Source organism: Microtus oregoni, unplaced genomic scaffold (assembly GCF_018167655.1).
Source record: "Microtus oregoni isolate MIOR12 unplaced genomic scaffold, Mior012 000003F_ref0000135, whole genome shotgun sequence".
NCBI classification, from domain to species: domain Eukaryota; kingdom Metazoa; phylum Chordata; class Mammalia; order Rodentia; family Cricetidae; genus Microtus; species Microtus oregoni.
In genome coordinates, this window is record NW_024543062.1 from 29942555 (window position 1) to 29968888 (window position 26334).

A 26334-nucleotide genomic window follows, 5' to 3' on the forward strand; every position below is an offset into this window, starting at 1 on the left:
GCCCCTCGGGGGGTTCCACCCTGCATAATTGGTACATTCCTTAAATTCTTCCACCCGTTCAGTTGTGTCCCTCGGACTCGGCTCCCAATACAGTTGGTACATTCCTCAGAGCTTGATATTTGCAAAGCAATTACATCTTTTGAGCCTCTATTCCCGTTCAGTTGGTACATTCCTCAGGTCCCCCCACTATTTGGTCTGTCCCTCAGGCCCCGCCCCGTCGGTGGAGCCACGTTGACGCTCGGTTCCTCACGCAATTGGTTGGTTCCTTCAGGCCCCGCCCTGGGGGTGGAGCCTGATCGCAACGCTACTCGTGCGGCCCCCAGGCTCCGCCCCTGCGCAGTCTGTGCGTCCTGCAGGTCCCGCCCACTTCCGGGTCCGAGTGCCCGGCTCGAATGGCTGCCGGTAGAAGCGTGGGTTCCGGCCCGCAGTCACGTGCCGCCATGGCTCCGTGGAAGAAGAAGGGACTGAGGAAGCGCCGGACTGCGGCTTCCCAGGCACGCGACAGCGACTCGGAGGACGGCGAGTTTGAGATCCAGGCGGAGGATGACGCTCGGGCGCGGAAGGTAAGAGCACAGACTCTCGAGTCGGGCCCTCGGCCTGTGCCCTTCCGCCTGTCCGTCTCACTGATTGTGAGCCGTCATTGGGTCCCGTCTGGAGGGGGCTGGGCCCAGTTACCCTTCGGCCAATGGAAAGTGCAAGTGCGAAGGTCCGCCTGATTTTGGGGTGGTCTTAGGAGATAAGATGAATGAGAGGCCACCAGACCAGACCTCTTGAACTAAACTAGTACTTACGGACATTTGTGTGGTTCAGCCTTGCAGGCCCAATCAACAGTATCAGAGAAGGGACAGCAGGATTGAAAATGGGGACGGTCTGGTTACAAATGTGTGCACGTGGGGAGAGGCGTGAGCGCCAAGGAGGCAGAAAAGTTTATGGTTCGTGACTCCCATAGTCTGCACAGCGGATATATTCCTCCATTTCTCCTCCCCAGCTCAGTCATTGCGCTGCACTCAGAATGTGCAGAAACAGCTAAAGGCACTGAGAACGCAGTTAGTTGTTGCCGGAGAAGGCTGCCCACGTGGCTCGGACCAAGGGCTTTGCTGAGGCCAAGTCCTGCACTGGCTGTGGCACATAAAGAAAGAAGTTACTGCTCAACTTTTTACAAATCAAAACCCAGCCTGCAGGTTCCGGGCGTAGCTCAGTTGGTAGAACGCTTGCTTAGCATGTCCAAAGTGCTGGATTTGAGCCCCAAGACGACATAAAAGCAGGTATTGGGACACACACCCGTCATCCTAGCACCTTGGGTAGGAATGGTAGAGTCAAGAGGATCAGGAGTTCAAGGCCACTCTGGTAAGAGCTCCAATCCTGTAATTTTGCTTTACGAAAAATGTAGAAGGTCCTCCATCCTGGGATACAAACATACTTACTTATTAAAGGTATGTCACATCCTTGATGTAAATAGGGCTGGGAGAGCAGCCAAGTCCATACTGTACCATTGAGCTTGTTCTCACTACCCCACCCCCACCAAAAAAAAAAAAACACCAAACAAAACCAATGTGTTTGTGCAGTGAAACCAGAATACTGCATGGGAAGCAGAGTCCATCAACTTGGAATCAATGGGGAAAGTCTCTTCCTCCCTCCCCACCTTTTGTTTTAGCAAGGTTGGAGACCAAACCCAAAGCCCTGTTTGTGCTAGTGCTGGCCTTGTATATGCTCTGTCAGATAGCTATATCCCCGGGTCTCTTTCATGGAATTTTGGCGCTGTTGTCTTCAAACAAAGCGGGAAGGACCCCAAGCTGGATGCCTGAACTAGGAAGAAAAATTCCAACGAGCAAAGTTTAACAATTGTCAAGAAAATTTTTTGCCTTATGTTAAGTTTTTGTATTTATATATTTATTTGCTGTGTTTTGTTTTGAGACAGGGTTGCACTGTGTAATCCAGACTAGCCTTGAACTCCTGCCTCTACCTCCCAAGTGCTGGGATTAAAGGCGAGCACCACCACCATTCGTCATACTAAAAAAAGTGTTAGACAGGGTCTTGTGCAGGCCTGGGTAGCCTCAGATTCACTGTGGAGGAGAGGATGATTTTGATCTCCTGATTTCCCGGCCTCCTGAGTGCTGGGATGACTGGTGTGCCACCCCACTCTTTCCAAGGCTGGAATAAGTAGTGTGGTGACTTCCCTCAAAGGTTTTAGAATTTAAAAGTTACTTGATGAATTTCACCAAAAGAAATCCAGTGAAGGAATTGGCTGTAGCAACACACTCACCATCTCAGCACTTAGAAGATGGAGGCAGGAGGATTGGGAGTTCAGAAGGCCAGCCTGGGTAAAGGAGACCCTGTCTGGAAAAGACCAAAACAAAACAGAAAAGTTATACAAAGACACATAAAACATGTTATATATAAGTCAGAAAATAGGTTGAAAGGCCAGAGAGATGGCCCAGGAGGTAGAAGTGCTTGCTGATAAGCCTGGCAACCTGAATTTGATCCCTGGAACCAGGCTTGATGTAGGGGCAAAGAGATGGTTCATTGGTTAACAAACATTGGCTGATCTTTCAGAAGTTCCCTCATTTCCAAAGGACCTGACAACCTCTTCTGGTCTCCTTGGGTACTGCATGCACATGGTACACATAATCTACACTTGATCTTAGCCAAAAGGCCGAGAAGCAATTGGTGCACATAATCTATGCAGGCAAAACACCAATACATTTAAAAAGCCGAACACATGGCGCACACGTAATCCCAACAGGTGAGTCAGAAGGTGGAAATAGGAGAACCACTGAGAAGCGCACAGGCCAGCTACCCAGGAATGCACGACCAACAGAAACAAGAGACCCTGCTTCATCATGGTTGGGAGGGAGCAGACTCTTGAAAGTTGCCCGTGGCCGCCACACACCCAGGCCTTCACACCCATGGCATGTATCGTGCACACATACACTAATGATAAAATGTATAATTAGAACATAGGATGAGAACATAAGGTAGCACTTGTCCCGTGAGAACTCTGTTGAAGGAAATAGTTTATGTCTGTGTTCAGTGTAGTAGCCACCGAGCGTAGCATCATAAATACCTGTGTTTGTCTTCTGCCACCAAATCCCTGGTATTTAGTCACAGAATATGGGTTCATCTCATGTTTATAGCTACATGACAGTAGGCTTACAATTCTCTTCTGAGACAGATGAAATAATGAAACAAGATTCAAGACGAAAATGAGAAAGGAGTAGAAATAGGCTACTTAGGAGACTGAGTCACTAGGATCATGAGTTCAAGGCCAGCCTGGGCTACATACAAGGCTAGCCTGTGCAACTTAGTGAGACCTTGTCTCAAAAATAAAGAATAGAGCCGGGCGGTGGTGGCGCACATCTTTAATCCCAGCCCTCAGGAGGCAGAGGCAGGCGGATCTCTGGGAGTTCAAGGCCAGCCTGGTCTACAAGAGCTAGTTCCGGGACTGGCACCAAAGCTACAGAGAAACCCTGTCTCGAAAAACCAAAAAATAAAAAAAATTAAAAAAAAATAATAAAGAGTAAGAAGATGGCTGGGGTTTGGTTTGATGGTCAAAGGTTCCATCCTCGGCACCACCAGAATAACAAAAATATTTGGGGGAGACGGGAGTCTTAACCAGTGACATAAGAAATTTTATAAGTAATAGAAAAAAGAGATAAATTATTATTTTAAAAAAATTAATCAGAAATTGGAAGTAAGATCCAAGCATGGTGCTGTATACCTTTGATGCTAGCACTCAGGAGGCAGAGACAGGTGGGTCTTTCTGAGTTCCAGGACAGAGGACAGCCGTGGCCACTCCTCAGGCACACTCAAGCTACTACAACCACATACACACAAACACACACACACACACACACACACACACACACGTACCCTCTGCCTTCAGCATCTCTCCTGGCCAAGCCTATACTTTGCACTGGGTCTTCCCACACTCATGCCCTTGACCTCAGTTTTTAGAAGGTGCCCCCAGGCTCAGGGAGGTGGTTGTACTGCTGGTAGGGGATGGAGCTTGCAAGCACTGTAGATTTTCTGTAGACCCGATCTGTACCTCTGCCCCAGCCTGGTCCTAAGAGAGCTTGTTGGAGAACTGGCTAGCGTCTGGTCCTCGCACCCCTGTGGTCAGTCAGAGCTGGAGTCATGCCAACTCTCATTCTTCCCTCGCAGCTGGGCCCTGGCAGAGCCTTGCCCTCCTTTCCTACCTCAGAGTGCTTATCAGATGTGGAGCCTGACACCCGCGAGTTGGTACGAGCCCAGAACAAGAAAAAGAAGAAGTCTGGTGGCTTCCAGTCCATGGGTGAGTAAAGAGGCTGGGTACCTGGGGCCCTGGGGAGTAGCCTGGGGATGGGGATGGGGTCATTGTGCCCTCTGTTCTTAGGTACTGACTTCTACCTGTGTGCTAGGTGTCAAATAGGCTGAGGTTAGAAATAGTCATCCATAGCAGGCCTGGAAAGGGGGCCAGCCATACAGGCACAGGAGGTGGCAGAGGGTTCAGTGTCAAGACAGGAGGATACTTTTGAAGAGATGGGCATGAGATGATGGAGTGGTGTCGGGACACCTGTGTGGGGATTACAGCTTAAGTGCTCTGCCCTCGATGCACAGGGCAAGGATTGAGACACCCACTGAGTGACTTTTAATAGCAATTAAAAAAAGGAGCTGAGCATAGTGGCCTATGCCATGACTGCGTAGCAAGAGACCCTGTCTCACAACAGTCAAAAATATCTGCAGCCTCAGAAGGTTATCATCTACAGTATGCAAAGAGTTCTTACAAATCAATAAGTAAAGAACAAGCCCAGAAGGAATGGATTGCAGAGACTGAATAGTTGGTTCATAAAAGCCTTCTAGATGGCTATTTGGATTTAAAGCGAAGTTCTGGCTCTTGTTGAAAATCAGGAGGATGAAGCAGCGACATACATATAGGCATGATGAAGATGAAGGGTTGACCAGAAAGCAGTTGAAGACATTTGCTGGTCTCTAGGCAGCTCTCCGCCGGCCCCCAGATCCTCAGTCCAGGTCTGTTAAGTCCTCAGGGGCCACTCTCCTACCTGTCAGACTCCATTTCCCAATATTCCTACCACACCTATCAGAGTGGCACATGCCTGTAATTCCAGCACTCAGGCAGACATCACAAGTTCAAGTCAGTGTGGGGTACATCCCTTGGACAGAGAAATAAAGGTGACAAAATTCCAGCAGAGGTCAAGTGAGGCATCCCTGCCACAGTTTGGTGTCTTACACTCCTTTAGCCTTCAATTTTTTGCTTTCTTTTTTTCTTTTTCTTCTTTTTTTTTTTTTTCTGTGTGTTGGTGAAAACAATCTGGTGGTCCCTGACCACTCCCATGTCTCTCCCAGGCTTGAGCTACCCTGTGTTCAAGGGGATCATGAAAAAGGGCTACAAGGTGCCAACGCCCATCCAGAGAAAGGTAAGGAGCCGGAGGGCAATGGGTTGGGGCAGCAGTGAGCAGTGGCCATGTGACAGTTGTTCCTGGCCCCAGCTGTCACCTTGCTGGCCCTCTTCACTATGGCTGAAGCTGCACATAGCTTAGCCATTTCACTGAGGAGAAGGTTGGACCCAATGTGGCTCTCTGCCTCTTGTCATACTGAACCTGCCAGGCAGCTCACAAGTGCCCAGGGAGCCCCCAGCTTTCACAGTCATGAGACACAAGGTGGAGACCCAACTTGGGAGGCAGCGTCTCCTGACAAAGGAGCTGGGGGTGTTCATTCCTGGACATGCGCTGACAGGCTTTTGTAAAAATAGGTCTAGAGACCTGGGGCTTCCCCGTGGCCGGCCATGCTGGGACCAGTGCTGACACTAGAGACCTGGGGCTCACCCGTGGCTGGCCATGCTGGGGCCAGTGCTGACACTAGAGACCTGGGGCTCACCCGTGGCCGGCCATGCTGGGGCCAGTGCTGACACTAGAGACCTGGGGCTCACCCGTGGCCGGCCATGCTGGGGCCAGTGCTGACACTAGAGACCTGGGGCTCACCCGTGGCCGGCCATGCTGGGGCCAGTGCTGACACTAGAGACCTGGGGCTCACCCGTGGCCGGCCATGCTGGGGCCAGTGCTGACACTAGAGACCTGGGGCTCACCCGTGGCCGGCTATGCTGGGACCAGTGCTGACTGCCTCCAACATGTTTCTGACAGACCATTCCTGTGATCTTGGACGGCAAAGATGTGGTGGCCATGGCCCGGACAGGCAGCGGGAAAACAGCCTGTTTCCTCCTCCCCATGTTTGAGCGGCTGAAGGCGCACAGTGCACAGACAGGAGCCCGGGCCCTCATTCTCTCCCCCACCCGAGAGCTGGCCCTGCAGACTATGAAGTTCACCAAAGAGGTGCGGGTAGCAGGGCCTGGTGGAAAACTGTGAGGAGGCTGAGGTGGCAGGCCCTCATCTTTGACCCCTTCTATCTCTCTCCACAGCTGGGCAAGTTCACCGGCCTCAAGACAGCCTTGATCCTGGGCGGGGACAAGTAAGGATCACTCATCCCATGTCCCAGCTTCCCCATGCAGGCACACCACTGTGCCTTGAGGCTTCCCTTGTGGGCCTGAGTTGCTAGTCACTAACAGCAGCTTCTCCACATGTTCAGACAGACTGGCCAGGGGATGTGGTGGAAGCTGGGGCAGGGACAGAGGGTCCTGTCAGCTCATGGCTTCGGGCCAGGGAGTTTTGTGAGCTCCTAGTGTCATTCTCTGGGTGCCATGCTCAGGTTGCAGTCGTCTGTCCTACTCTAGCTTCTACCAAGGGATGTAGCCTGTGATTGTCAGAAAGCCTAACCTCAGGCTGGAGAGATGGCTCAGCGTTCTAGAGAACCCGAGTTCAATTCCCAGCACCCACATGGCAGCTCACAACTGTAACTCCCAGGATCTGACATCTTCACATAGACATACATCCATACCAATGCACATAAAATAAAGTAAATTATTTAAAAAAAAAGAAAGCCTTCCCTCCCTAAGCTACATGGAGCTAGGATCCACACTCCTACAGCTGCTCCAGGGGAAGACAGGAACAGGCACTTAGCCATCAGGGATTCAGGGTTCTAGGTGGAACCGGTAGTTCCAGGCTCTGTCACTAGGTGGTGCTGTGGGTTGGCAAAGTGTCCTGAGCCTCTGAGGTTCTCCCTTGTGTTTCAGCCTGTCTCTGCTGGGGCAGTGCCTTGGCCTTTTGTCTCCCAGGAGCCATTTCTCACTTCCATGCCTGGGGTGTGTGGCCCATGGCGAGGTGTGGGGATGCTCTACTGTGATAGGGAGGGACAGACTCAAAAGCTCTGTCCTCTCAGGTGACCCTGCTTTCTACCCTAGAATGGAAGACCAGTTTGCGGCTCTGCATGAGAACCCTGACATGTGAGTTTGTTGTTGGGAGGAATGCTCTGGGGTCCCTTCCCAGAGTGGCGTGGAAGAGACTGGGGGCTATGCTGAGCCCTGAGCCTGGGGTGACCTGGCTGGTATATCCCTTCTAGAATCATTGCCACCCCTGGGCGGTTGATGCATGTGGCTGTGGAGATGAACTTGAAGCTACAGAGCGTGGAGTATGTGGTTTTTGATGAAGCAGACAGGTGAGGCCACAGATAAACCCCTGAGCAACTGTCAAGATTATCCCCAAGGCCCAGGAAGCAGAGAGAGGGGAGGCCACAGGATGATGGCCCTGTCCAGGGAGACTTAGATGTGTGTTTGAGTCGTCCCAATCCTGGGGCACCTGCACTAGTGATTTTAGGTTTACATCTTAGTACTGAAAATAGTGTTATAGTCAATGCTGGGCTGTACGCAGTGGCGAACACTTGCCTAGCATGCGTAAGGCTGAGTTCGTTCCCAGCACGGGAAGCGCAAAGCACAAACACACAAAAGCTTAACAGTTGCACACGACAGGGATTGTAGAGCAAGGATATCAAGGATTCCCAGCTCCTTAGGGTGGAAGCCCTCTCCTGACTCTCCCTGCCCACACCTCCCTGCAGGCTCTTTGAAATGGGGTTTGCTGAGCAGCTACAGGAGATCATAAGCCGCCTTCCTGGGGGCCACCAGACAGTGCTGTTCTCCGCCACATTGCCCAAACTGCTGGTGGAATTTGCTCGGGCAGGTGAGCCAGTGCAGTGTGGGTGTGGTGCTGGACTCGGGGTGGCCTCAGATCAACTCCTCAGTGACCCCTGAGATCTCCACACCCCAACAGGTCTCACAGAGCCCGTGCTCATCCGTCTGGATGTAGACACCAAGCTTAATGAGCAGCTCAAGGTGAGGCAGTGCTGGGCCTCCTCCCCAAGCTCTTCCCCAGGCTCCTCCCCAGGCTAGTGGCATGCTGCGCCCTGCCCGCCCTTAGCCAGGAGCCCACATTGGCCGCTCTCCCTGCAGACCTCCTTCCTCCTTGTGCGTGAGGACACCAAGGCTGCCGCGCTTCTCTACCTGCTGCGCAATGTCGTTAGACCCCAGGACCAGACGGTGGTGTTTGTAGCCACCAAGCACCACGCAGAGTACCTCATGGAGGTGAGTAGGGGCTCTTTGGGATGGAGAGACCCTAGGAGGTCTCAGACCAGTTTCATCCTGAACCTGGGTGGGGCTTTTGTCAAGGGCCATTTCACAGCACGTCTCAGACACCTGGTGAACTGTCAGGGCCAGTTGTGTGAGTGCATCCACTGTTGGCACCTCCCCGCTGGTCTTAGTCTGCCTTTCTCTCCTGATCATCCACAGCATCTCCCAGTGGACCTGGATATTTTGGGGTGGATTTCCAGTGTGTGATGTGCCTTCTAGGCGTGATGCTCAAATGTTGGTGTGGTGTGCTCTTGACCTTTTCTGTGAATTCACACCTGTCGATCTCACCTAGATGCAAGTGTGGGGAGTTCCAGCAGCATGGAAGGCTGGGGGAGGGGCTGACTAGCCACTGTCTCACACCCCAGCAGCCACACCTGGGCACTGCTGAAGACATGCGTGGCTGGGTCTTGCTTACCCAACATATAAATGGCGCCTTCCTCGTCCAAGTGTCTGAGACCAAAATAGTAACATTGAGAAAGCAATTGATTCTCTCATGGGCTTTCTGTTTCAGGCTCAGTTCTGAATGGTGCATTAATCCTCTTCATTCTGTGAGACACAGAAGACTGCATAATTTGCCCGTAGTCACACAGCTCCCTTAGGGCAGCCCTCTTTATGTATTATACCCTTTGATGTTCCAAAAGCCTTGCAGAGCTGGGGGGCAGTAGAGGTTCCGTTTATGCTGAGTCAGGCCAGCCAGCAGCAGGGTTGGGGTTCAAACCCACTGTGCATGGTGCCCCAGCTTCAGTCCAGCCTCCAGCCCTCGCTCCTGCAAGGCTCCTCTCACATCCCCACCTTTGCTCTGAGCAGTTGCTGACGGGCCAGGGTGTGAGCTGTGCCCACATCTACAGTGCTCTGGACCAGACGGCCCGCAAGATCAACTTGGCGAAATTCATACACAACAAATGTTCGACCCTAATCGTGACCGACCTGGCCGCCCGGGGCCTGGACATCCCCCTGCTGGACAATGTCATCAACTACAGCTTCCCTGCGAAGGGCAAGCTCTTCCTGCATCGCGTGGGTGAGGAGCTTGGCTGCACTGTTGGATGAAGTGGGGACACTGTACCATGCTGGCAGCTGAGAATTTGGGGAACCTAAGGCCTTGAGCAGTGCTTACTGGGTGAACCCTGGCAGCTAGTTCCCAGCTCTCAGAGTTTCCGTCCTTTTGGTATTGGGAACAGAACCTAGGGTGTGGCTCTGCCACAGACCACTCTGAGTTGTGTGCTGTGTTTGTAAATGCAGATAGTTTAAGATTTGCATGGGGGAGCAGCAGCTGGGACAGGGTTTCTCGGGCATGCTCTGTATGTGACTGAGTGTGGTTGACATAGGCCCAGCTGTCAGGCAGAGAGGGCAGTGGTGTGAGGATGGCCGCTGGGGATCGGGCTGTTGCTTCACTGTCAGTCACAGGAGCCCCCGCTGTGTTTCCTGAGTCCTAGATGTGTCCTTGCTGGTGGCTCCCTGCTGTCTCCAAGTTGCTATTGCTTTCCAGACAGCTGCCTCCCCATCTTGGGGGTTTCCAGAGCCCCAGGGGAACTCCTCAGGTGCCACATGACAGACCACTCCTATGGAAACCTGCAAACGAGGGGATGTGATGTTTGCCTAAGACATGGAAAAAAACGGTGGTGATTGTCTGTCACAGCACTCGGGATGAGGAACCAGGAGGGTCAGGGGTTCAAGGCCAACCTGGGCTACATAGACCCTGTCACAAACAACAAACCAAGGAGAAATGTGATATCTACAATTTACTCAGCACAACATTGGGGTTGTGTTGGGTTACTTTTCAACATTGCTGCTTTTTAAGTCACTGTATACCATTACAGATGTTTTCATTTACGTCATTCATTCATTCATTCATTCATTTATTGGTTTTTCAAAACAAGGTTTCTCTGTATTACAGTCCTGGCTGTACTGGAACTCGCTTTATAGCCCAGGCTGGCCTTGAACTCAAGAGAAATCCGCCTGCCTCTGCCTCCCAAGTGCTGGGATTAAAGGCGTGCGCCACCACCCAGCACACTATGCCATCTTTATGTAACTGTTTAATATACAGCATCATGATTACATTTTCCATTGGGAATATGTAAATAAACAGGCATTGCTTATGCCAGTAAAACTTTATTGTACAAACAAGTGGTGGGCCAGGTGCTCACCCTTTGCTCAGCTCTGTAATTCTCATCTGGTAGTCATGAGCTTATTGACCAGTCCTCTGTCCTATCACCTTTAGGAAGTTCTGGCCCAAACCTCTTTTTCTGGGAATTTGCGGTCTGATTATTCCTTGGGGAAAATCTTACCCAAGTGGGAGTGCCAGGGACCTGAAACACTGATTGGGAGTGGTGTTTGCCCCTGCGTTCACTCACTTGGGCTCTGCACCAACCCTTGCCACCCACCCTGTAGGTCGGGACGCAGTTCAGGAAAGGTTCTGGCCTGTAGGGCTCTGGTCCTCAGGGGGTTGGGCTCCCTCTGCTAAAACTCAGCTCCCCCGCTTTCCAGGCCGTGTGGCCCGAGCAGGTCGAAGTGGCACAGCCTATTCCTTGGTGGCTCCAGATGAGGTCCCCTACCTGCTTGACCTGCACCTGTTCCTGGGCCGCTCCGTCACCCTCGCCCAGCCTCACCAGGAGTCCTCAGGTGAGGGGTGGCTGGACAGGGCTTGGGTCTCTGGAATTCCTAAGCACACAGGGGTGTAATGGTCTGGCTTTGGTAGGTGGCTGCTGGGTCTGACTATAGGAGATCCTGCCCACCTCGTCCTTGGAGATAGCCACAAGCGTCTGCTTGGGTAGCCTTGGACCCTGGGACTGTTCTTGGACTATTGTTGCCAGAGTTGGGGTCTGTCTGTGTTCCTGTGCATCCCAGGGTCTGACTGAACACGCCACTCTAAATGTCCCTATTGCTGTAACTGTTGTCCTGGGGTTCAGAGGCCATGAGGGAATAGACACAGGCTGACTCCACAGTGTGCCCTGTGACTGGCAGGTGCAGTTGGTGGAGATGGTGTGCTGGGCCGGGTGCCACAGAGTGTGGTGGATGATGAGGACAGCGGCCTACAGACTGCCCTGGAGGCATCCCTGGAACTTCGGAGCCTGCACCGTGTGGCCGACAACGCCCAGCAGCAGTACGTGCGCTCACGTCCGGCGCCCTCACCCGAGTCCATCAAGAGAGCCAAGGAGCTGGACCTGGCAGGGCTGGGCATGCACCCACTCTTCAGTGAGATTCTGCCGGGTGGAGCAGGTGAGGGTGGACTGGCCCTTCCCAACCCACCCTGTCCTCACACACTTCCTCTCCATCAGGTTCCCGGTTTGAGGAGGGAGAACTGCAGCGCCTGCAGCTGGTGGACAGCATCAGGAACTATCGCACCCGCACGGTGAGTCTTCCTTCTGCGCTTCCTGACGAGTCACAGTGGCTCTGTTGGCCACTCATAGACTCCACCACCTGTTCCGGAGCGTTCCTTTGACCACAGCAGGTTTGGAGATCACCACTCAAGATAGATGGACTCCCCTTTAGGGAGTGCTGTGTTTTCTACCTTTCAGAGGCCTTTTTCTACCTTTCATGGCCATCCCCAGTCTTGACCTTCCCTACCTGTTCACTCCTGGGTATCCATGGGCGGGCATATGCTGTGTGGCTCATGTGCAGAGGCAAGGAGAGCCCGGTCAGGTGGCGAGTAACACAAACAGCCAGAGAGTGGCACAGAGGAATCAATGGTTTCAAAGCCAAGTGCACTTAGTGTGAGGTCTGGGTTCCAGCTTTTCCTAGCTGTGTCGCCTTGGATAAGACACCCACTCTCTCTGGGCCTCCCTCTAACTGTGCAATACTATTATCAAGGGTCCCACCTCCCACGGTAAAGATTTGAGGAGTGCCCATACAGCTTTCAACTGGCATAGAGTGTGGGGGGGGGGTAAGCAGTGAGTATGGGATCCCTTTTGCAGACTATCTTTGAGATCAACGCCTCCAGCCGAGATCCAAGCAGCCAGATGATGCGTGCCAAGCGGCAGAGGGACAGAAAAGCTATCGCCAGCTTCCAGCAGGGGCGGCAAGAGAGGCAGGAGGGCCCAGCTGACCCAGTCCCCCAGAAGGAGCTGCCTCAGAAGGAAGAGGAAGAGGAGGACATGGCTGAGAATGTGGAGGTGTGCACTGCAGGGGTAGCTGGAGCTGAGGGAGAGGCAGCCAGGTTCTAGCAGCCCTTGGGGCAGGCAGTTGTACAGCCCCATGTCCCCATCTCCTGTCTATGGAGGTGGGGCACAGCCTCAATTTACAGTCTGCAAGAGATGGGTGTGGAGACTAAGGAAGTAGGACAGCCACAAGTTCAAAGCTAGCCTAGGCTACAGAGTGATACTGTCTTAGGCTAGCCTAGGCTACAGAGCTTAGATAACCAAAGGAAGGGGCTGTGGAACTGGCTCAGCAGTTAAGAGCTATGCTGCGTGGAGTCTGTCAACATACGCCTTTAATCCCAGCCCTGGGGAGGCAGATGCAGAGGGATTTCTGTGGGTTCAGGACCAGCCTGTAAATAGCAAATCCATATACTGAGAACCTGTGTCAAAAAGAACAAGAAAAGAGCCCAACTGCTCCTGCAGGGATTGGAGTTCAGTTGTCAGCACCCACATTAGGTGATTCACAACTGCCTGTAACTCCAGTTCCAGGAAATCTAGCACCGTTTTATGCATGTGTGCACGTGTGCGTGCACTCATACACACATGCGCACACACACACACACACACAACTAAAACTGAAAATAAAATCTGAAAAAAAAGAAGAAAGAGCCCCTTCCCCAACTGTTGTAGTCTGGGCTGTGGCTTAGCAGGAGCCTGAGGGCCTGGAGGGAGCAAAGCCCCAGCAGTGGTGCTGAAGGGTGGTGGAGGGTGGTGGAGTGATAGTGTACCCCACCGCAAGGCAGTGGCCTCCTCATAGACACCCACTCTGTCTCTCCTGTCTCACGGACAGCCACAAACCTCTGTGTGCATCCTCTTGAACAGAAGCATCCAGGGCTGAGTGGGGTCAGGGCCAGTACTGGAGCACGGTGCCATTGCCGGCGTCCGTTCTGTCCCTTCTGCCTGCACTGCTCTCCAAATCAGGGGCTGTTGTGTGTGCAGATAACGACATAGGGTCTGGCAAAAGAGTTTCCCTGGCAGATAAAAAGGGGCATCCTGGTCCCTGGTTCTAGTGGGGTTCCTCAAGGCCACAAGGATGACACTGGGCTTCTGTCTGCCAGGATGTCTTCACAGAGGTTGTGGGCCAGAAGCGGTCAAAGCCAGGACCTAACCAAGGAGCCAAGAGGCGGAGGGAGGAGGCTCGTCAGCGAGACCAGGAGTTTTATGTCCCCTACCGGCCCAAGGATTTCGATAGTGAGCGGGGGTGAGTGTGAGCTTGTGGCATAGCGTGAGGTGCATAAGGAGCGTCTGGCCCCATTAAATCTCCCTCTTGAATCTGCAGGCTGAGTGTTGGTGGGGCTGGAGGGGCCTTTGAGCAGCAGGTGGCTGGTGCGGTCCTTGACCTGATGGGGGACGAGGCACAGAACATGACCCGAGGTCATCAGCAGCTCAGGTGGTAAGTGAGCAGCAAGTCCAGGCAGTCCCTGGGTGCGGCCTTCTGTGTTTCCATTTGCTCAGGGAGTGGTGGCTCCTTGCCTGCCCATCTCCTTGGTCCACTATGTTTGGTAGCTGGTATTTCCTTGCTCTGCCCATGAGGACTCTGATGCTGCTTCACAAACACAGATGTCTGGGAAGCGGTGTGGGATCAGACCCCAAGTCCTCAAACCTTGAGACCTGGGCTGTCCAGGAAAGGTAGAGAGGTGATCGAGGAACTTTGAGTGTCCCATGCAGGCAAGTGTGACTGACTTCCTTTAATGCTCTGCTGGTTACATACATGTGAGGGCAGGTGAGGGAACAGGCTCCCCTGCAGTAGACTCCATCTCCCTCCCCCTCAGGGACCGGAAGAAGAAGCGGTTTGTGGGGCAGTCAGGCCAGGAGGACAAGAAGAAGATCAAGACTGAGAGTGGCCGGTATATCAGCAGCTCCTACAAGCGTGACCTGTATCCCAAGGGACAGACAGAGATGCGGGGGGCCGGGTGGCTATAGAAGGGGTTTGTGTAGGGGCGGGACTGGGTGGCTTCCCTAGCAACCTTCTATAAGAGGGTGGCTATAGAAGGGGTTTGTGTAGGGGCGGGACTGGGTGGCTTCCCTAGCAACCTTCTATAAGAGGCCTGCATCCAGCTCGGAAGCTGCAGATTACTTCCTTGACAAGGCTCTCAGCTACCAGAAGTGGAAGCAGAAGCAGAAAATCGATGACCGGGACTCTGAGGAAGAAGGGCCATCCAGCCAGCGAGGCCCTGGGCCCCGCAGAGGTGGAAAGCGAGGGCACAGTCAAGGTGGGCAGGGCAGGTGGTCTGGTCCGAGGGGGAAAGCCAGGCGCTGTGAGGTGCAGGGGTGAACATGGTCAAGGCTAGGACCTGCAGACTCTGCTCATTAGCAAAGCCCTGTCCCGTCCTCTGAAACAGCCCCACCCAGCAGACCAAGGTCACTGGCCTCTCCCACTCAGCAGGTGGTACCTGGGGTAGCAAGCAGTGGGGTGGACGATGGATGGTTCCCTGTGTGGGGCCATGTGCACACCTAAAGAGGTGGAAGCTGGTCCTGACCACTTCCCACCTGGAGTGCCAGTCTCCACGGGTTGGGATGCGATCTCTGTGGTGGCCATATTGGGCTGTTGGCAGCCACTGTTCAGGAAGTCCCTCTGTAAAGCTGGCATCAGCGGCGGTTTTGATACTGGAAACGTGGACTGGGCAGGGTGCCAGGTCACCTGGGGTTTGGCCTCTAAATTGGAGCCTGGCTCAGTCTCTGTGGGTCAAAGGCTGAGCTCCCCAAATCTCCATGCTGACAGGTGGGTCCCTGCCCCGAGGTGCCCCCAAAGGCCGCATGCGCTCAGAACTCAAGACCAAGGAACAGATCCTGAAACAGCGACGTCAAGCCCAGAAGCAGCGCTTCCTGCAGCGGGGGGGCCTGAAGCAGCTTTCAGCACGCAACCGCCGCCGAGCCCAAGAGCTGCGCCAGGGCGCCTTTGGCCGGGGCGCCCCCTCCAGGAAGGGCAAGATGAGGAAGAGGATGTGAGGAACCAGACTTGGCTCTGGAGCTTCCTGGTAGCCCCAGAGTGGACATGAGCGGAGCTGCCGTGTGCTGTTGGCAGAGCCCCTGCAGGAACCAGTGTCTGTGAGGAGCAGTGCTGTATGGTCACAGATAGAGCACAGGCTGCGTTTGACAGGATGTTGGGTGGGGTCTTGAAGGATGCATAGGAGTCTACTAGCAAAGCTCAGCAGACAAAGCCCGGAACCTGCAGCTCAGCTGCCACTGCTTCCATGAAATCAGGGATCAGAAGTCATGGCCATACAAATGTGGGCCCTGGCTGTCTCCGGCTGGACATTGGGTTTTATGTAGTAAACCTTTGTGCAGCACCGCTAGTACTCAGGAGTGTGGTTAACTTGGGGTGTTGGAAGGGAGACTTGCAGGTCCCAGCTTCCGTGGTAGCTGAGAGCAGGTGGCTTCCCCTGTGTCGGAGATGAGAAGAATGAGTCTCTGGGTGCGGTTGCTCGACAGCTCAGGGCTGCTGTAGGATGGAGGCTGCACTACCCTTCTGCACGTGAAGGTGAGAACCGGCCCGCGCCATCCTCGTGTCCTTCCTCCCACTGGTGGCTTTCCCCACCCCTTGCTTGAGGGTCTGGGAAGGTCAAGCATCCCACAGCACCTGGACCTCACAGGCAGGCACACACTGGGGGACTACCATTTGACCCCACCGAGCTGATGCTACCAACAGCCACTTATTGCTTGGACCCACCTTGCTTAGCAAGTGCCTATCTTGGAATACATCAGCGTGGCTAAGCTTGTCTGTGCCCCCAGCTGGGAGGGAAGCCTGTCCCCAGCCTGTGAGGTGGGTGAAGGGCCCAGCACAGCTGTCAGCCCCACTGACACTACTTAGATGAGTGTCCTGTGGGCTGGCACAGCTCCATCTTGCCCAGGAGGAAGGGTATTCAGAGAGCCGTTGCGTTGAGCCTGTACACCAAGAAATGTGGGACTCAGTCCCTCAGGTCTCCTTCACTGCTCGTCTGGCCGGACTAGGATACCGTGGCTGTGGGCTCAGTCTGGGCAAGGCTGGCCAGTGTGGCTGAGAGGTCCATGATAAACAGCTTCACCTGGGGGCAGGGGTGACATGGCCAGATCACTTCCTGTCCCCACCACACAGGGAGGCTGAGGGCAGTGGTGGGCCTGGAAATACCCCAGGAGAGGCATTGATGGTGTCCAGTACAGCCTCCCAAATGTCTGTCTTGTTTACTGTCAAGTACTGCTCAGACTCGTTCTCTAACTCACGGCAAACCTTCCTGCCTCAGTCTCCTGAGGATACAGGTGTATGCCACTGAATTGTTTATTTTGTTTTTGAGACAGGGTTTCCCTTTGTAGCGCTGGCTGTCCTGGAGCTCACTCTGTAGACCAGGCTAGCTTCGAACTCCCAGAGATCCATCTGCCTCTGCCTCCAGAGTGCTGGGATTAAAGGCCTGAGCCACCATGCCCAGCCACTGAATGATCTGTAACCACTTTGCCAGTTTCCAGCTGGCTCCCTGCCAACCCAGTGTCCCACCACATCAGGTGATATTTTCCTTGGATCAGGCTTATGTGTAGCCATCTCCATGGTGTCCTTTATGTGGTGCTAGTTGCTTATTTATATGAACTTCACCAACACCCATAGGCCACTGCTGTGAACTGAGGGAAGCTCCCAGCAGCCTGTTGGACCCTCTTCATGACCATCACCTGGGTAAATAAATATTAAGGACACAGCACCAAAGGGGGAAAAAGCAGAATAGCCATCCCTAGGCATAGCAGTGACAGTGAGGCCGGGTGACACAGTTCATCACTGATTCCTGGCCTGGAGTGTGGGCAGGAAAGGCCCAGCGTCCTTCCCCGGGCCTTCCTCATAGAGCAGAGGCATGCTGAAAAGAGACTAACTCAGCCAGACCAGATGCACAGCACACCTGTGATCCCAGCACTCAGAAGATGGAGGCCAGGGTGTGTGTGTGTGTGGAGTTCAAGGTTATCTGCTACCTAGTTTGGGGTAAGCTTGGGCTTAAGTATGAGACCCTGCCAAAGACAGCCTGGTTCACATGACGCCGGGACCCTCTTGGACTTGTGTGCATCAAAGAGCCAGGGCAGCTCAGACGAACTGGCCTCGGTGACTAGCCAGTCCTGCAAAGGGCACACAGATCCACTGGCAGTTGTGGCAGATACAGTCCAGGCAGCCGAGTGTGGGGCCAGGAAGTCACTAGACCCTTAACCCTGAGGCGTCCCCACAGTGGGAGCTGGGTAAGAAGCGACACAGAGAGTCTCACCTCCTCTAGCTGCCCCTCGGTGTCCTCCATGTCCAGGGCTAGAGGCTGACTCTGGCGCAGGCGCACAAGCTGGTACAGGTTGAGCACAGCCATTCGAGTGCGTCCCAGGAGCAGCGTCTTGGCCGCTGCAGTGTTCTGGATTTGAGTCCACTTGGATTCCTACAGAACGCACATGCAGAGATCGCTATAAAGTCAGGACCTGGTCCTGGGGTCTGGGAGGCTGCACCACCCGACAGGTGCACCCATGTGTTCTGTGGGGCGGGAACAAGCACTATCTGGTACCCTTGACAATGCGGTGCCCCAGCCCTTGTGGTTACTTCAGCGGGTGTGTCCACTCCAGCCCCGGGGACGCTCACCCACTGCCGTGTGCGCTCACGCGCTGCCTCCAACTGCTCTCGCAGTTGTGCACGCTGCTGGCCCAGGCGCAGCAGCTCATCCTGCTTCGTTTCCCGAAGACGATACAGCTGAGCATGGGTCTCGTCCAGCTCCACCTGTCGCTTGCGCTCTGCCAGCTTCAATGCTGCCTGCGTATCTACCAGGCCATCAAAGCGCGCCACCAGTTCCGGAATCTCCTGAAACTGGAGAGGGGACTCGCATGGCCTGCAATGCCCCTGTTCTCCCCACCTGACTTAGCCAACACCCCTCAGAAGCGTCCTCCATCCAGATGTGTCATGGGACACCTCAGGCCCTGAAGCAAGGATAGCGGGATTTGAGTGAGCCCTGTTCATGACCTTCTCGCCTCCAATTATCAAACCTAGCTGAGCTGGCTAGGCGCCACAACTTTTCCTTGATACCACTTGTTCATTCAAGGAACTTTACCAAGGCTGTTACCTGGAATGCCAGCACTTGAGAGATGGAGGCTGGAGCCAGCTCAACTACATACTGAGTACCTGGTTAGCTTGGGCTACAGAATGGGACCCCATCTCAAACAAATAAGGCAAAACAATACAAAAACAAGCCCAAAATAGAGCCGGGCATCGTGGCAGCACAAGGCTGAGGTGAGAGGAGTAAGGTGAAGGTTTTTGGAGCAGTGGTGGTGCAGGTGGTGGCGCTCACCTTTAATCCCCAACACTGGGGAGGCAGAAACAGGCGGATCTCTGAGTTCAAGGCTAGCCTGGTCTACAGAGTGAGTTTCAGGACAGGCAGGGTACACAGAGAGACCCTGTCAAAGGTTCGGGGAGTTGAAGGGTGGCCTTAGCTATGTAGGGAACTCAAGACTAGCCTGGGCTATATTCTCACTTCTCAACAAATCAACCAAACACACACACACACACACACACACACACACACAATATCTCTTCCCCAAAGCTAACCTTCCACAAATAATAAAATTTATATTATTATCTGTCCTTTGTCTTTCTGTTCTGTATCTCTGTCTCTGTGTCTCTCTCTCTCACACACACACTTGACTGCGTAAGGACAGATGAACCTTTTGCAACTTTTTTTGACCTGTAGTATGAGGTTGTTGCCAATAACAGGACCCACTTGACCGGATTTAGAGGATGACTGGAAAACAAAGCGCATCCCTGGTATACCGTGAGGTGGTGTTTCTTGTACACAGTCAGCACTGACTAGAGCTTCAGAACAAAGCAGTCCCCACGCCCCCAGCGCCGCTCACCTCCGGCAGCTGCTCCAGCACGCGCTCCAGCAGGCTCGCGCAGGGCTCCAGGCGCCGCAGCCTGCGCTGCAGCCGGGCGCGCTCCCGCCGCAGTTCCTGCAACTGTGCGCGCAGCCGCAGTGCCTCTGCCTCCCGGTGTCGCACTCCATGCCCCTCCTCAGCTGCTCTCCGCTGCGCGCGGCCTCGCCGGGCCTCGGCTTCCTGAGAGGAGGATGGAAATCAGGGAACCTCAGGACTCGCGGCCTCCACCAGCCGCGACATTCTCTCTCTTAGTGTAGACTCGCGGAGGTTATGTTACTGCTCCTCCTCCACCCTCTGGCAATCTGATTTCCCCACTTCAGGAGGCTTTTCTAGGTGGGGGCCACTCTAGAGTGGCAAGCAGGAGCCCCTGCGATCCACCTCCGGCCCTCAGCATTCACCGACCTGCAGGAATTTGTCAAAGCGGATGAAGGACTCCTTCAGCGCCTGCTCTTTCTGTTCCAGCTGTGCCCAGCGCTGGCTCAGGGTGGCCATCCTGCTGTGGAACTCCTTGAAGTGGGGTGCAGTTAGAGGTGTCAGGTCGCCTGATGTTCCCAGCTCCCTGGATCATATCCTATATCCCCCTGTGTGCTTTGAATGCTAACTCCCAACCTTTTCACACTCTTCTCTTCCAGACGCTCCATGTTTCAGCTACCTGACCTTCTGAGCTTTTCTTAAATTTTTTTAAATTTTTATTTTTAAATTTTTTATTATTAAAAATTTCCACCTCCTCCCGTTTCCCTCCCCCTTCCCCCCCTCTCCAGTCCAAAGAGCAGTCAGTGTTCCCTGCCCTGTGGGAAGTCCAAGGTCCTCCCCCCTCCATCCAGGTCTAGGAAGGTGAGCATCCAAACTTCTTTTTTTAATATTATGTTTTAAATTGTATGTATTTAGGGGAGAGGTGCGTGCATGTGAGTGCAGTGCCTTCAGAGGCCAGAAGAGGGCGCTGGATCCCCTAGAGTTGTAGGCTGTTGTGTGGCCCCTGATGTGGGTGCAAGGATCTGAACTCGGATCCTCTCTAAGAGCAGTCAGGGTAACAACGGCTCATCCATCTCTCCACTTCCGTGACCTTCTGAGCTTTGTCCTTGAATTCTGGTTTTTGTTTTGAATGTCCCCCTTTCCTACTCTTTCTCCTTTCTTCCTTTGCTGCATTATCTGGTTTGCCCACCCACAGTCCCTAAGCCCTCCCTCCCTCCCGTCCTCCAGGAAGTCCTGCTTGTCCACTCTCACTGGGGAGTAGAGGTTCCCCCAGAATCCGACAGCCTTTGCCCAGTGCCTTCCCACTCAGCAACCCCTACTTGGATGCCTGTTTTCCTCTCTAGACTGTGAAACTCCAGAGGGCAAGGGCCAGTACTGAGCACAGCACACAGTAGGTGCCAAGTGTTCTCACTAGATCTTCCTTTGATAGATAGGAACATCAGGGCTCAGAGCAGACTCACCCCAGACTGTGTAACCTCCATTGGGCACCACCAGTGTGTACCTGAGGACACCCCAAATTTCAGCAACTGAGGCTCACCTCCTTCTGGACCTGCAGACCCTGGTCCGCAGCTGCTAGCTCTTGCTTCTTCTCCAGGAGATGCAGCAGAGGTGGAAAGTGAACCATGTTCTGCTCTACCGGCTTCCTGGAGGGACCCAAAGAGAAGGAGGTTACAAGAAGAAGATTTGGAGCCCCAGACTCCTGGGGGTGCCTGGAATGGCCCCACTCACCACCTTCTGAGTTAGTTTTTTTTTTTTTTTTGTAGGTGGGGTTAGCCTTGAACTAACTTTGTAGCTGAGGATGGCCTTGAACTCTTGATCCACAAACCTCTACCTCTTGAATGTTAGGATGGCAGACATGAGGCTGGCATGCCTACTGGCTTTCAGGTTTTTAAATTGTTCACAGGTTTGCTGACCACTTGTTCTAACCAGGCAGTGTACCTAGTCAGAGTAATTGCAGTCATCAAGAAGACAGACAGAAACCTGTGTTGCTGGAAACTACACACCCCGGGACCACAGACAGCTAACACAGATAATAACAGCAAACACTGCTCCACCAGACGGTGGGCCCTGGCATGTAAAGTTCCGTGGGCCAGAGGCAGTTTTCAATACGGAGTCAGGAAGTCTCTCTGAGCAAAAGATATCGGGACAGGGCCACAGGGAGCGAGTTGTACTGACAGCTGCAGGGCACAGAGTCCAGGCCAAGGGAACAGCCAAGAAAGACCCAGGATCCCAGCGAAACACCTGGGTTTGCTGAAGGAACCGTAAAGTCGAGAGTTGAGAGGGGAGATGGCGGGTGGAAATTAAAATCAGAGCTGTCCAAAGTCAGACAGTGGCGGGCCATGGGGGAAGAAGACCTTGGCCACAACTCTTGGTGAGATGGTAGCCATGGGCAGGTTTTGAGTGAAGTAGAAAATCCTGTGGCTGCTGTGAGGAGCTGGGGACCATGTGTGCTCAGTGGTGGGGCTTAGGGACCCCAGAAAGAATGGTGGCGCACGCCTTTAATCCCAGCACTCGGGAGGCAGAGGCAGGCGGATCTCTGTGAGTTCGAGACCAGCCTGGTCTACAGAGCTAGTTCCAGGACAGGCTCCAAAGCCACAGTAAAACCCTGTCTCGAAAAAAAAAAAAAAAAAAGAAAGAAAAAAAGAATGTCATTCTGATCAGGACGGGCAGGATTGACAGATGAGGATGGATCCATTCTGGGTACAGCTTGACAACAGAGCTGATGGAGCAGGGCAGGGTGAGAGAGGAATAAAGATGAACTCTGACCTCTGTAGCTGTAAAGGTGTCACTTGGAAGGATGACTATAGGCTGAGCAGATGGGGTGTAGAGACTACTGGTCCCTGCTCTGACCGCACAGAGAGGGGGCATTCCTCTGTGGGGAGTGGTCTAAGAGAGGCTGAGTGTGGGCGCCTGGCTCTCCCGGAAGGATGGGAAGGAGTCAGACAGAGTCTGACTTGTCACTCAACTGGCTTGCCCAGCTCTGCCAGCATCAGAAGTGTCCACTCCTCCTAGTTTTACAGATACCTACTTTTAGGGACAGGGTGTCCCACTGTGCACAAACAAAGTGTTATAGGGCTGATATCCTTAAAATGCCACTTCTCCACTCCACAGCAGCTCGCTGGAAAACTCCTTTCCACCCTGGTTCAAGGATTTCTTCTCTGTAAGATACTGGCCAAGGCTGGGGCAGGAGCAGGCTAGCTATCCCAGGAGCCCAGTGACCAGCTGGGCTCTGACAAGACCTTGGGGGAGACGTGTAGGGAGGGGAGACGTGTAGGGAGGGGAGACGTGTAGGGTCTGAGCTAGAGATTCTCTTAGGCCCTTTGCAGCCCACCACAAGACTGCCCAAAGGCTGCAGGGACTCCAGGAGAAGGGATGACCAATCTGTCTACTCATCTCCCCTCTCACCCCACCCACCCGCTCCTGGCAACACTCACGCAGGCACTTTCTCTTGGAAGACCAGTCGGAAATACTCCTCCCATGCCACTGCCATTCACCTTCAGGTATCTTCAGCCGCCTTAGCAAAGTTGAGGGGCATAGACGGAGAGTGCTGCCCCTGCCTGGAACTCCCAGAAGCCCAAGGCTGAGCGAGCCCTGGTTGCCTGGGCAGTCAACAGTGCAACAACATTCTGTTGCCAGGTTGCAGCCTAAGACCCACCCCTGATAGGAACAGACAGCAATCAGGAAGGGAGGGGATGGCTGTCCCCTATCTAAATTTGGATGCAGCGCAGGACATGGGTCTTGGGTCAACATTTCCTTTTCTGGGAGGTCCGTGTGTAGCCAAGCCTTTCATGGCTGAGTAGGGTTGGGCATCTCCATGCAACAGTCTGCTCCTTCATGCACACCAGAGAATAATCGGGGCTGGACTGGGCTCAAGGCTAAAGCTTTACCCTGGCACATGCAAGGCCCTGGGTTCTATCTCCAGTCCTGTGGCCCCACAAAAGAGTAATTATTGGGTGCCCACTGTTTGCTCTACCCTGTGTACTGTCAGTCACTCTGGGAAAACTGCTGAGGATGGTCTCCAGCCCTTTGAGTCTCCGTGCCCGTGCTGGCGATGGGGGCTATCCTGACCCTGCCTTACAGGGCCCTACGCTGGTTTGCGGACAGTGCTGCTCTGAAGAGGTGATTTGCGCTTGAAGGGTGGAGGAGGGAGAGGCTGTCACAGTTTGAGTGATTGATTCCAGTCAGGCAGGATGCTAAGCCTTTCATTGCATAGTACAACATTTAACCCAAGGCGCTGGTGCTAGGAGAAAGGGCTTGACAAAAAATATCCACAGTATATTCAGCTGGAAGAGGCAAGCAGTAACTGGTCACTTGCTTCAGACTGTTCAAATCCCTCTCCCCTCCCTCCCTCCCTTTCTTCTGTACTTCCTTGAGACAAGGGTCAAACTTTGTAGCTCAGGCTGGCCTTGAACTCACAGAAATCATCCTGCCTCGGCCTCCAAAGTGCTGGGATTATAGACACGAGTCATCACATCTATTTTTTTGAAAATCTCAGTTTCTATTTTTGATGTTTGGTGGCGGGGGGGTGGGATTCAAGACAGTTTCTTTGAGACAGGGTCTCACTCTGTACCAAGTATGCACCAGCCTAACTATGTAGCCAAGGCTGGTCTCTAACCCATGCTGAGTTTCCCGCATTAGCGTCTTGTAATTTTCCTTTTCAAAGGAATATATTTCTTTTGTTTACCTTTAAGTATTGTTAGCCGGGCCATGGTGACACACGCCTTTAATCTCAGCACTCAGGAGGCAGAAGCAGGTGAATCCCTGTGAGTTTGAGGCCAGCCTGGTCTACAAGAGCTAGCTCCAGGACAGCTTAGGACTGTTAAACAGGGAAACCCTGTCTCGAACTTTCCCCCCAAAAAAGAATTGTTTTATTGCCAGGCATGATGGGAGGCAGAGGCAAGGGGATCTCTGTGAGTTCAAGGTTAGCCTGGTCTACAATGTGAGTTCCAGTATAGCCAGGGTTGCACAGAGAAACCCTGTCTTGAAAAAAAATTTAGTGTGTGCATGTATATGTTCATGCATGTGTATGTACATGTTCATGCATGTGTATACGTGTGCATGTACACACGTGCGTGTATATGTACATATGTGTGCGTGCGTGCACATGCATGTGTATGATGTGTGTATGTAATGTGTGCATGTGTGTGCATGTGTATGCATGTGTATGCATCCATGTGTGCATGTGTATGTGTGCATGCACACGTGTGCGTGTATATGTGCATATGTGTGCATGCGGGCGCATGCATGTGTGTATATGTGTGTGTGCATGTGTATGTGTGTGTCTGTGTGATGAGACTTGTGAGACTTGTTTCTCTTCTTAACCTCATGGGACCTGGGATTGACTTCCCACCTCCGTCTCCCAAGTGCTAGGATTATGTGCCAGTTAGATTTACGTCAATTTGACACAAGCTAGAGCCCTCTGAGAGGAGGGAACCTCAACTGAGAACACGCTTCCATCAGATCCAACTCTGGGCAAGCCTGTAGGGCGTGTTTTAAATTAGTGATTGATGAGACCCCAGTAATCTGTAGGTGGTGCCATTCTTGGACCAGTGGTCCCGAGTTCTATAAGAAAACAGGCTGAGCAAGCCATGGGAACAAGCCAGTAAGCAGCACCCTCTATGGCCTCTGCATCAGTTCCTGCCTCCAGGTTCCTGCTCTGTGTGAGTTCTTGCCCTCACTGCTTTTGATGCTGTGGAACTGTGAGTGAAATAACCCTTTCCTCCCCAAGATGCTTTTGGTCATAGTGTTTCAGCACAGTGATAGTGACCCTAATCAAGACCGCTATCCTGCTCAATTTGATTGGTTCATTGATTTAAGTTAAGGTTTCTCTGTGTCGCCCAGGCTGACCTCAGGTTCCCAATCCTTCCTCAGCCCCTCCAGCATAGGAATTCCAGCCCTGGCCAACCTATACTTACTTTAATGCCTACATTGCTTAAAACGGCTCCTAGGGAACTTCGTTAGGGGATATTTTTAAAAAGGAGATCTAAAATAACCCACAGTTTCCCTTTGAGCATTTTGCATTAAATTACCCACATTATCTTTCCGCGTAACCTGACGTGAAGCTTCGGCAAGAAACATGATCTCATTTTTCTTAATTAAAAAAATAGAGGTGTAATTTCTGCATCCTGAAATTCACCCCTTTTTTCACACACGTTTTCATGGGCTGGCAAAAGTGTAAAGCCGTGTGGCCACGACAAGTAAGGCAAATCCCACGAGTCTCTGTGCCCATTCGTGATCTGCCTGGGGTTCATCCCCACCTTGAGCCTTGAGGCTACGCAGGTGCACATCTGCAATCACGGCACTCAGGAGGCTGAGGAAGAAGGATGGAGAGTTTAAAGCCAGCCTGAGCTACATACATGGCAAGGCCCCATCTTAAAAACAAAACAAAACACCCAGGCTATACTGAGTCACAGCGTAGGTTCGAGGCCAGCCTGTGCAACCTACTGAGATTCTGTCTCAAAAGGAAAAGTAATGAAAAATGGGGGCCGAGGATGAAGCTCAGTGAAAGGAGAGAGAGAGAAAGAGAAAGAGAGAGAGAGAGAGAGAGAGAGAGAGAGAGAGAGGAGGCTGAGCCTGGATTCTATCCCTGGTGATGGGGTTGGGGACACGTGGTGATGAGTGATATGTGTGACCTTTGGACTCTGTCCACTGACTGTCATTTGGAAGCATTGCCACGGGGTCAGTCCCCTCTTGTTCCTGGCCCAGTAGTATTTACACCATTGGACTTATTCTGTCAACTTGATGCAAGCTAGAGTCACCTGGGAAGAGGGACCCTCAGTTAAGCAATGCCTCCATTGGCCTGTGGGGGGCATCTTCCTTCCTTCCTTCCTTCTTCCTTCCTTTCTTCCTCCCTCCCTCCCTCCCTTC

At 53.0% G+C, this 26334-nt stretch overlaps 2 protein-coding genes across 4 annotated transcripts; one reads left to right on the forward strand and one right to left on the reverse strand.

Annotated features, from left to right (window-relative positions):
* Nucleotides 1–341: 341 nt before the first annotated feature.
* Ddx54 (DEAD-box helicase 54) lies at nucleotides 342–15932 on the forward strand. Its single transcript, XM_041648009.1, has 20 exons — nucleotides 342–563; nucleotides 4162–4291; nucleotides 5344–5414; nucleotides 6138–6326; nucleotides 6413–6462; nucleotides 7292–7333; nucleotides 7450–7545; nucleotides 7942–8063; nucleotides 8154–8215; nucleotides 8333–8464; nucleotides 9317–9527; nucleotides 10994–11128; nucleotides 11471–11701; nucleotides 11785–11858; nucleotides 12421–12618; nucleotides 13701–13843; nucleotides 13922–14035; nucleotides 14415–14519; nucleotides 14740–14855; nucleotides 15365–15932. The coding sequence occupies exons 1-20, from the start codon at nucleotides 393–395 to the stop codon at nucleotides 15589–15591; spliced, it is 2619 nt and encodes an 872-aa protein (XP_041503943.1). The 5' UTR covers nucleotides 342–392; the 3' UTR covers nucleotides 15592–15932.
* Nucleotides 15933–15998: 66 nt separating this feature from the next.
* Cfap73 (cilia and flagella associated protein 73) lies at nucleotides 15999–22991 on the reverse strand. 3 transcript variants are annotated; one of them, XR_005974022.1, is made up of 8 exons: nucleotides 22902–22991; nucleotides 21005–21110; nucleotides 19897–20001; nucleotides 19474–19674; nucleotides 18212–18433; nucleotides 17856–18014; nucleotides 16445–16667; nucleotides 15999–16025 (listed from the first exon to the last, which is right to left on the reverse strand). XR_005974022.1 is itself a non-coding variant. In XM_041648011.1 (7 exons), the coding sequence occupies exons 1-7, from the start codon at nucleotides 22955–22957 to the stop codon at nucleotides 16590–16592; spliced, it is 927 nt and encodes a 308-aa protein (XP_041503945.1). In that variant the 5' UTR covers nucleotides 22958–22991; the 3' UTR covers nucleotides 16067–16589. The 3 variants fall into 3 exon arrangements, 2 of the variants coding, with proteins under 2 accessions (XP_041503945.1, XP_041503944.1); XM_041648011.1 differs by lacking the exon at nucleotides 15999–16025 and having other exon boundaries at nucleotides 16067–16667; XM_041648010.1 differs by lacking the exons at nucleotides 15999–16025; nucleotides 16445–16667 and having other exon boundaries at nucleotides 16937–18014.
* Nucleotides 22992–26334: the final 3343 nt, after the last annotated feature.